The 11,329-nt window shown below is 40.9% G+C and overlaps 1 protein-coding gene across 1 annotated transcript in view; it reads left to right on the top strand.

Annotated features, from left to right (window-relative positions):
* STX8 (syntaxin 8) overlaps nucleotides 1–6,054 on the top strand; it is a 252,916-nt gene extending 246,862 nt beyond the window's left edge. Inside the window, 2 exon segments of the mRNA XM_042782461.1 lie at nucleotides 5,909–5,990; nucleotides 5,992–6,054. Coding sequence (XP_042638395.1) covers nucleotides 5,909–5,990; nucleotides 5,992–6,054 — 145 coding nt within the window.
* The last annotated feature ends 5,275 nt before the right edge of the window (nucleotides 6,055–11,329 follow it).

The following is an 11,329-nucleotide window of genomic DNA, read 5'->3' as shown; positions in this document are numbered from 1 at the left end:
GTGTGTTGAGTCTATCGTTTGATTCCAGAAGTTAAAAGACAATCAGTAGCTTTCACATCATTATGTCTATATGAAAAACCAAGAATCAAGCCATGTTGACTGCATTTCCTTCTCCGTAATTCCAAAGTCATAATCCCTATGTTAATCAAAGCAGATTGTTATATTCCATCATTGGCTTAAAACCGTGCCACATTTTATTGTGCTAAATACTTTTTTTTCTCAGGTTTGTTATTGTTTTTGCAGTTCTTCTGGTTGTTTGTTTTTTGTTTTGTTTTTTCTTGTTGGGAGAAGAAACATGTACATACATCCTTCACCATACCCCTGATATCTTCCAGTTTTGAACTCATTGTATTATTTAGAAGCCATTCCATTCTTTTAGAGTCTCAGTTACTTCCCGTTCCAATTTGCTTGTTCCAAGTGGCTTTGCGTTTATACCCCAAAATTTTAATACTGGTTTCCAATCGCCTTTCTTTATTCCCTTTATTATGCATTGAAGTTTTTCTGAAGTGAATCCCTTTTTGCTTGGAGACCTAGATTCTCTTCAGGCTTCTTCTTCCAATCTGAAGGGAGATGATGACTGAAATATTGTTTACTACTGAAATAAGTCGTATGCTGCTATTACATTTTCTATCTTTTACAAGTTTTGGTTTTCCAGGTATTGATAATTCCCTTGTTTCTTTTGTTTGGTTTTCAAGGCACTTACGGGCAATTTTTTCCAAATGCATCAACATCTTTATAAAATATAATACTGATTTTTGACATGGGCAAGCTCATCACATAATCTATGACCGTGTTCATTTATATTTTGGTTTGTTTGTTGTTTTCCTTTTTTAACTTGATGGTGTGTTAGTTTTCCAGGGAGGGGAGCCTCTAGAGCATCTAGATTCTTTCTGCTCCAGTCTGAACTGTTTGTCTTTTTGTTAATTTTTTTGTTGTTGTTTTCATTTTTTTCCCGGGCTTGTAGCACTTCTTGTCATCCTGGAGTTTCTATTCATTATTATTCTGGGTCCTTCTACTGTTTCTCTGATCTCATGTCTTCCCTTTTCTCAGTGTTTTTAACCTTCATTTTACTGAACTATATTCTGAATTTTTTTTAAAAAGGAGGTCATGAGTGGTATGCCTTATGAATACTCACATATATGAAAATGGCTTTATTCCCTCATGCTTGATCGATAGTTTGAGTATAGAATTCTCAATTACAAATTATTTTCCTTCAGAATTTGCTTCAATGTCTAATTCTATCCAGTGTTGCTGATGAGAAGGGCAGTGGTAGTCTGATTCTTGTTCCTTTGTTTGTGACCTGTTCTTATTTGACTTGTTGTTATTATTTTGTCTGATTTTCACCCCGGAAGCTTTCTTTTCTTTATTGCTGCCATTCTGAAATGTACAGATATCTGGATGTGGGCATTCTAATTCTCTAGAGCACTTTCTTCTTGGTCCTTTTCCGTTGGAGCTTTGTCCTTTCTTCATTAGTGCAGTATTTTTTTCCAAACTCTTCAAGGATACTAAAAAATAAAAAACAAACCAAACTCGCTGCCACTGAGTTGGATCCAACTCATAGTGACCCCTCCTTGAGTTTCCGAGGTGGTATCAGTATAGAAGTAAATTTCCCAGTCTTCCTTTTGAGGAGTGGCTGGTGGGTTTGAACCTCCAGCCTTCCGGTTAGCAGTCAAATGCCTCAGGTACTATGCCACCAGAGCTCCCTCAAGGATACTAGTCAGTTTTTGTTTGTTTTGTTTTTGTCTTTTTGTATTTTGGTTTTAAATTCTCTTCTGTTACCAGAATTATCTCTTATCATCTAGGGTCGATTTTTCTATTTGTTCATCTTGTGCTTTCAAAAGACAACAAGCTAAAAGCAAAGAATACCAGAAAGATGTAGATCTGTGTTTTATTGACTACATAAAGGCATTCAACTATGTGGATCATAACAAATTATAGTTAACATTGCAAAGAATGGGAATTCCAGAACATGTAATTGTGCTCACAAGGAACTTGTACAGAAGACCAAGAGGCAGTTGTTCGAACAGAACGAGGGGACAGTGTGTGGTTTCAAATCAGGAAAGGTATGTGTCAGGGTTATATTCTTTCACCATACTTATTCAATCTGAGCAAATAATCTGAGAAGCTGGACTATATGCAGAAGTCAGTCAGATTTAGAGGGAGACTCATTTTCAACCTGTGATACGCAGATGCCACAACCTTGCTTGCAGAAAGTGAAGAAGACATGAAACACCTCAACATAAAGAAAACAAAAATCCTCACAACTGACCAATAAGCAGCATGATAAACAGAGAAAATATTGAAGTTGTCAATAATTTCATTTTACTCATATTCACAATCAACATCCATGGAAGCATCAGTCAGTGAATCAAATGACCTATTGCATTGGGCAGACCTGCTACAAAAAAAATAATAAATACTTTAAAGTGTTAAAGAGCAAAGATGTCGTTTTGAAGACTAAGGTGTGCCTGACCCAAACCATGGTATTTTCATAGCCTGTCATGCATGTGAGAGCTGGACAATGAACGAGGAAGACTGCAGAAGAATTGATGCGTTTGAATTGTGGTGTTGTGGTGAAGAATATTGACTGTACCTTGGACTCCTGGAAGAATGAAGAAGTCTGTCTTGGAGAAAGTATGGCTGATGAAACATTTTTTAAAGCAAGAATGGCCAGACTTCGTCTCTCCCACTTTGGCCATGTTGTCAGAAGGGACCATTCCAGAGAAGGATTTTATGCTTGGTGAAGAAGAGGGTCAACAAAGAGGAAGATCCCCAGTGAGATGGCCTGACAAAGCAGCGATGGGCTCAAGCATGGCCGCGGTTGTGAGGATGGTGCAGAGCTAGCCAGTGTCTCGTTTCGTTGTACTTAGAGCTGCTGTGCGTTGAAACTGACTCGACCACACCTAACAACAACATAATGTTGCAAGGATGCCAACATCAGGTAACACCCTTTCCTAGGACATTGCTTCCAGCTGTGTAATGGAAACCTAGATTTCCTCTTGCAGCACTGTTATTCCACAACCTTAATATCTTGGAGCCAAAAAAAAAAAAAAAAAAAAAACAACTCAACCAGCTCTCTGTCCCTTCTCAGCACCGCACCTCCCTCTTCTCCACATCTCCTCTCCTCCTCAGCGTTGCCACTGGCAGCAGGTGCTTTTGATTGGCTTCCTCACTTCAACCACCAACCACTTCAGCCCGCGTCTAGCTTTCCTCTCTGTATTACTGAGCTTAGAAAGTTCAAAGATACATTCTGCAGACTCCTTACTGCAAGGATCCCACATATGACCTGGCTCCCAACTTTAAGACTTAGAGGTAGAAATGACCAATGTGAGCTGTAAGCAGTGCGTGGGGAGATCAGCTTTTCTGGCAGGCCTAGTGGTGGGAGTGTTTGGCTTTTTGGAGGGAACTGAGCAGAGATTCTAACATCCAGTCCCTACTGTCATATGTAACATGTGGCAGGCGGCCACAGCAATGGTGTTGTTTCTCTTGGAACTGCTCTATCATTCCTGCTTGTGTATCCTCCAGACGCGTTTTTCTGAAGATTTTATACTCTTTTTTTTTAATCTCCTTTTGCCTAAACTAGCTACAGTGTATGTTGTCATTTTTAACTAACCCTCACTGACAAATGTGTTTACTCTCTAGTCATCCATCCATGTTATTCTTTGAAGATTTTGGCATTCAGTTCATATCTATCCTTTCACCTGTTGCCCTGCCATCATGGTAAACCTAAATAAATAAATGAACAACCAAACCCACTGCCATTGAGTAGATTATCTTAATGATCTGTCCAACACTGCAGTTTTATAATTTCTTCATCTCCAAGGCTGCACCATGGAGTATATCTGGACCTGAATAGAATGGCTATGGGTTGGAATTGGCTCAAAGTCAATGGATTGATGATTTTATTTTTTTGGACTACTTCTAAAAATCTGGAACTAAAGTTCTTCTCTCCAAGCCTGACCTCCTATCATCCCTTCTTCTCCACTTTAGTCAGACTCTTTAACCTCAGAGTAACCAGTCTCCCAGTCCTTCCATGTTCTAATCTATCCACTCCCCAGAAGGAAGGTTGGGCAATCTACTTCCATAGTGGTATTGCCTCAGAAACCCAAGGAGGGGTCGCTATGAGTCAGGTCCAACTCGACAGCATGTAACAACCACAATAACATAAAGTAGTTGCTGTGTACCAGGCACTTACTTTTCCAAGCACTTCGATGTATTAACTCATTGAATCCTCACAATAATCCAGTGAGACAGACATACATTTTACAGATGAAGAAACCGAGGCACAAAGAGGTTAAGTGGTTTGCCCAAGGTCACACAGCTAGTTAGTTGTTGAGCTGGGATTCAAACTGTCCATCTTCTTAATAATTACACTCTATTTGCATTTCCTCTGTCTCCTTTAATCAAACTTCATATGGGGGATGCCAAGATACCTGTGCATCTTTACTTAGGTATTGAAAGCATTTTTTCCCTATTTAACCATAAATGTGATTAATATCTCTCTGTTAATGTCACCTGTTGAAGTTGATACAAGTGATACTCTATTAATAGATCTGCCAAATTTTTTTTAAAAATGGAAATTGTTTCTTTCTTGCTCCCATATTATTTCCTTGGCATACATTCTGATTTGAATCTCAAATCTGTTGTGAAACACAGTGTCATACTATTCGGGTAAATGTTTCAGGAAACAAATAGCTAGGAGGATGGCTTTTCTACATTACCTCACTTACTCCTCCTCTTCCAAAATACCAAATCTGTTATATCCAGTAGGGTATATTTTAATAAAGTATAGCAAATTTGGAATATCAATTAGTACTTTTTTCTCTACTGTCTTTCAAGGAAAGTTTAGTATGATGTTTAGACTTTGGGTTCCAAAACCGAACAGTATAGATTTGAAGTCCATCTCTAACATTAAGTCCTTATATGTGTTACTTAACCTCTCTAAGCTTCTGGTATTTCATCTTTAAAAATGGGGATAACCATATTGTAAAGTGAATGCTAAGCATGTAAACCGTGGACCACCCCCAACTTCCACCCCACAAGGCTAATCTTAGCAGAGCCTACCACCAAAAAAACGAAAACCAAAACCAAACCAGTTGCTATTGACTCAGTTTCAACTCATGGTGACCCCAAATATACAGAGTGGAATTGTTGCACAGCATTTTCAAGACTGTGACATTTTGGAAGCAGATTATCTGGCCTTTCTTCTGAGTGGGTGGCTTTGAACCACCAACTTTTTGGTTAGCAGTTAAGTTAGTAGTTAGTTAAGTTAGTAGTTAAGTGCTTGACTGTTGGCACCACCTAGGGACTATGCCATATCTCATTCCCCTCCAACAACAAGCACATACCCTTGCATACAAAACCAGCTCCAAGAATTTTGACAACTTGTAGTTCACTAAAGGTGTAATATTGAGATGGAGGAGCAGGCTACATTATACCCCACAAAGCAGAGCTTCCCTTTAAAAATATGGAGAGTTACTGCTTTTTCCAGCAACTTCCTTCAGCCTCCTTGGTCCTCACCCACCTCGCCCACCCAACCTACACTCTGCTTACTCCAGATCCTCCACTTCATCTGACTGGTAAGAGGAAACCTAAATTCCTGGGAGTCAGTGACTATTCTATGTACACAAAAAGAAGCAAAAATATTTTATTCTGTAAATTGGCTCAGCTTTTCTTATTGTTGTTAGCTGGGGTCATGTTGGCCCCAGACTCGTGGTGACCCAATGCATGATGGAACAGGAAGTGCCCTTCGTGCTGCCATCCCATGATCGATGTGCATGATCAGTTGGGAATCAAACTGTTATGGCCCACTGGGTTGTCATGGCCTGATTTTCAGAAGTTCATTCCCACACCTTTCTTCTTAGCCCATCTTAGGCTAGAAGCTCTGCTGAAACCTTCAGCCGCCCAGCAATACGCAGCCCTCCACCGACAGACGGGCAGTAGCTGTCCTTGAGGTGCATTGGCCGGAAATGAAACCCAAGTCCCCCACACGGAAGACGGGAATTCCTCCACTGGACCTCCATTTCCCCATCAGCTTTATCAGAGACTGGGTAGTTCCTTGAGTATTTCCAAGAGTAGTGCAAGTGAGGGCTCTGCTGTTTCTTGGATAACTCAGGTTGCCGTTGTGTTCCCCGCAGTTTGTACCTACTGTTTACAACTCCGTAGCTGGAAGTATAAAGGTCACCATCCTGACAGCCTCGTTGTGAAGTTCTCTTATTTAGGTTTTCATTATCAGAGCTCCTGGTTGGTTTGTTTTGCTTCTCGCCAGTTTTGAGGGTTTATTTTCTGTCTCCAGCTCATGGTTACATTTATTCAAGTCACTGTCCTGGACATTTTCTCTCTGAAATTTCATTTCAGGCTGTTCATCAATTTGATTAATAAGGTATTCAACTTTCTCTGTAAGTACTTCTAGAGGAAAATATATTTGTCACAGTAGGTTGAAGATTGCCATTAACTGGACATGAAGTGGTTTCTAGTCATATGAAATTTATGAAGTTAACAAAAAGAAGTAAGACCTTATTTTCCTAGGAGCCCTGGTGGCACATCGGTTAAGCACTTGGCTGCTAACTGAAAGGTCTGTGGTTCAAACCCACCAGCAGCTCCACAGGAGGAGAGACTTGGCAATCTGCTCCTGTAAAGATTACAGCCTAGGAAACCCTCTGGGGTAGTTCTACTCTGTCCAGTAGGGTCACTATGAGTCGGAATCAACTTGGTGGCGTACAACAGCAAATCATTTTATTGCCTTTAGTGTTTGTACTTTTATTATTTTAGAAAGGTAAAAACTCTTACCAGTCCGATACCCCCTTCCTTTAATTTGCTTGCATATATTATGAATCTCACTCATCAAAACTAAAGAACTCACTGAAAAGTTAAATGAAAATTCAGAGGAGTGAGAGTATTTATTGCCTCCAAAGAAGGTTCCTCATTGTAGATTATCCAGGAGCCTGTAATGAATGTGTACTATCAGAGGCCAGGAATTTAGGGGGATGAATTTCCCAGGGTTTAATCATTTCATAAGGCCTCTGAGTGTGACTTTTTCCCCAATAATCTACTTATCTCAGTAATTTACCCCTCCTACTGCATTGCAAGGAAAATGAGTCTCCCAGGTTGTTTGCATGATAAGTAGCTGAGAACTGTGTGAGCCTTTCAAGAAGAAGCCTGAGTTAATTGTAGCAGCCTGAGCTAATGGTTTCCCATGTTAGTTGGCAGGTTAAGTGAAGAAGAGGGCTTGAAAAACACCCTTTATCACAAGTACCATGCATTTGAAAAGCTGAAATCTTAAAAATGTTTGCTTCATGGAAGATATTTTCCCTTGTAATATAAATGGGTGAGAAAAATGTCCTTCTAGAGGTAAGACTAGTAGTAGTTTTGCAAATAGCTCTGGATGTTGGCTACTGGAAGTGGAGACGTTTTTGTTTTTGTTTTTCCAATGGATCACGCTAATTTGCCCACCCCTCTTTTTTTTCTTTTTTAATTAAGTGAGAATTTAAAGAGTAAGCAGCTCATGGCAAGCCAAAAACTGGACAAAATCACTGCAGAAAAAATGGTTGTATTTCTTTAGGTTGATTTCCCATTTATTTTTTGAAATTTTTAATGCTATAACACATCAACTCACAAGTACAAAATATATTTCCTGTTTTTTTTCAAAAATACATCATTGGAGTACAGTTTAGTCCAAAAGGAATGACTCAGAATACTCTGTACTGTCTTACTAAAGGATGCCATCTGAAAATTGAAAGGAAGGTGTGGAGTGTGATGTGATTGATTCATCTATTGGGTCAAGATATATGCCCACTCCTCACTTATTGACATGGTTAGGTTCCAAAGGCCAGGTCTTTAAGTGACAATGGGCATTATGCAAAAATGGAGGATGACTACATCCAATCACAAAATGGAAGATGACTACATCTTTACATGTCTGCTAGATGACATCTCTGCATCACCACCAAACCACTGAGAATCATGGACCAGCCAAACGGAACATAACCATCACAGCCAGCATTACTCTTACCTCAATCCTTGGCATTCGTCACTGCTAAACGTATGTCGTTAATCCACAAAATAGTCGAATAGTAGATTTTTTTTTTTTTTTTAACTATTGTCATAAGTGCAAAATGTCAGATAACAAGACAATCAGTAAGTGAGGAGTAGGTGTACTGTTTCCCTCATTACATAGCTATTAGGTAAAACTAAGAAAGTTTACAGAGAGGAGAACAAGTTCCTGCCTGAAAGACAGCTATGGGGAAAAGAAGAACCAGAAGCCCCTGCCTCTTCTCTCTGCTCACCCTTCTCACTTCCTCGAGGGAGCCTTTTGAACTCCTATACCAGGGGGTTATGCACTCACTTTCTGTCATAGCATTTTCCAATTGCAATTTCACATTTTTTGTGTGATCAAATTATTATCTGCCTCTCCTCACAAGAATGTAAACTCCCAGAAGTGTGCAAAAATCTTGTCTGCTTTTACACACCATTGTAATCCCAGTACCTGGTAGATACTAGTATATGTATGTATATTTGCTGACTAGCTGGCTGGATGTGTCCAGTTGTTAGAAAGATTTCTGCCAAAAGATATGCAGGTGAGTTATTGGTAAACTGATGGCTACATAGAAACAATTTAAGAGGCTTGTCAAAAAGGAGAAGGAAAAGAGGAAGAATCATGAATCTGGAAAGTCAAAAGATACTTTGGGAGCAATAATACTACAACACATGTGCATATGACATATTCCATGAATACACTGACTCTGGGATCTAAACATAAGAAAAGAATAACATTTTAAGTGTTTTTTGTAAGAAACAGATGAGTGGATATATCAGCCAGGTTTCCAGCAGAAAACAGTACACTTGGCTGGGATTTTGAAAAGAATTCAATGAAAGAGGTATGGGCAGGGTTAAAGGAACCAATGAGACATTGAAGCACCTAAGGACTAGCAGTAAGGGGCTCGGGTGGGGCAGTGGTTAAGGTATTTGGCTGCTAACCAAAGGTTGGTGGTTCGAACCCCCCAGCCGCTCTGTGGAAAAAAAGATGAGACAGTCTGCTTCCATAAAGATTTACAGCCTTGGAAACCCACTGGAGGTCACTGTGAGTCAGAGTCAACTCAGTGGCAGTGAGTTTGGTTTTTTTGGTTTTGAGGGACTAGCAGTAGTGAGAAACTGTTACTACCCTTAGACCGAAAGGAACAAGGGGGAAAGCAATGCTATGGGAGTTTACAAAAGGGGCATGGAGTCAACATCTTCTGACCTCCTCTAACTTCACAAAGTGGAGATAAGAATCACCATCAATAGCCCAAGGCTTATTAATTCCTATGAGGGCAGACATGCCACCACCCTCCAGCCTTTTCACCAAATCTCACACAAACTGTCCCTCCTATAGCACTCATGACTTCTCTGTTGGGTTTGATAATTTGTTACAGTGGCCACACAAAACTCACAGATAATACTCATGATTGTGGGGATTATTGGGGAGGTGATAGGTTACAGTTCAGGTTCAGGAATGCTCTCAGGATACAATTCTTCTATCAGGATAGTTGTCGTTTCTCCCCAGCCCCCATGCCCTTAGTTAGGCATGCCTCTGTGGCCTTGGCCTCTCGGCCTGGCCTCTGCCCTGCTCTGGCAAGTGTTACAAAGCTCTTTTAGCTCTGCTGATAGGTACACCTAGGTATACCCTACTCCACCAGCAGGCCTTGTGCCCAGGGACACTCAGTTCTCACTCTGTGGGCCAGAAAGCCTGCCACTCTGGTCTCATGCCTCTTGGTTGTACTGCCACTGTCTCTCCGCTGGGCATCTCTGCCGGGGCATCTCTGCCGGGGCATCTCTGCCAGGGAGGCCCAGTGCAGGGATCTCAGTCCAAGGACGTGTCCCAGTTCCCCTCCAACTCTTCTCTCTTGATGGCAGTGAGATCCCCCCTTCTGCCTCTGTTGTTGTTCTGTTGTTATGTGCTGTCGAGTCGGACTCGACTCATAGTGACCCCTCCTTGGGTTTCCGAGGAAGTATCACTATGGAAGTAGATTGCCCCATCTTCCTCGGAAGGCTCGTTTTCAGCCTAGCAGAATGACAGAATTAACCAATCCCTATGTCAGAGTCCCATATACCTTATTTGCATGGTCCCTCAGAAAGAAGGTGGGGTAATCTACTTCCATAGTGATACCACCTTGGAAACACAAGGAGGGGTTGCTATGACTTGGATCCAACTCGATGGCAGTGAGTTAGGTGTTTTTTTTGTTTTGTTTTTTTTTTTTTGGTTACCCAGTAATTTGGTGGGAGTCACAAAGACTGGTTACAAAAGCCATATCAAGTAATTCAGTGTACACCAGAGCTCCTTAAGACTAGATCCATAGAAGGAGACAGAAGACAGGAGGTGTGGTTATAAAGGAATGCAGGCATTACCAGAACCACAGTACTGAAGCAAGGAAATAACAGGAGAAGAAATACTCTCTCAACCTCTCTCCTGACCTCTGTCCTCCAGCTCATGCTGCCATTGGCAGAACCCAACCCAAACCAGAAGATTGGAGAGCCTGGGTGATGCAGTGTGTAGGACCAGCCCCCCAAAACAGGGTGTACATAACTTGATGGCACGTAACAACAACGTGTGTGTATTCATCCTCTAATTGAAGAGTGGAGAAAGGATCTGGAGAGGCAAATGGAGAATAATCAACCCAGTGGCGAACTTTAAATTCATGGTTCTTTGTTTCTTCAGTTGGTTGGGGTAGTAAAAATGTTTGCAAATACAGTAAAACCTGAGAAAGCTGGAAATTGTGTAAAGTGGGAACCTTCAGAGAAGGAAAATTCAAATATTTTGCACAGAATAGAGAGGGATGGAAATGTGGTGACTGAAAAAGAAAGGTGGGGCAAAGTGGTAAGTGCATTCTGTCAAAAGCAGAAAACTTGCAGGACCTGGCACAACACGGCCGCCTCTTCAAGTTCTGGCTGCCACAGGTTTCACTGTTTATCAGTTATGTACCATGGTAGCATCGATCACAATAAGTCCCCAGGTTAGGAATGTCCGACTTAATGAACAAGAACAACTCAGAACAACTCCTACTTGCCCTTTACTACTGTGTAAATTTGTCCTTACTTTGAAATGTTTGAACCATCCACTACGTGTAACACATTCTTTATCACAATCACCTTTACTTGCTGCACAGGTAGCTTTTAAATCATTGTGAAGTCTTCCAGCTTTTTCTTGCATTAAAGTAAGGCTAACTAAGAATTGTATGCACCTGTTCCGACTCACCTACAAATCCAACTTAAAGGCACACTTAGGGAAGGAGCTTGTTTGTAACCCAGAGACTGCCTCTATTTCTTTAGAACTTTGGTGAAGGAGTCATTTTAA

Source organism: Orycteropus afer, unplaced genomic scaffold (assembly GCF_000298275.1).
Source record: "Orycteropus afer afer isolate SDZICR_OR568_19922 unplaced genomic scaffold, OryAfe1.0 scaffold00330, whole genome shotgun sequence".
NCBI lineage: Eukaryota > Metazoa > Chordata > Mammalia > Tubulidentata > Orycteropodidae > Orycteropus > Orycteropus afer.
This window is presented reverse-complemented; position numbering and strand designations above follow the sequence as displayed.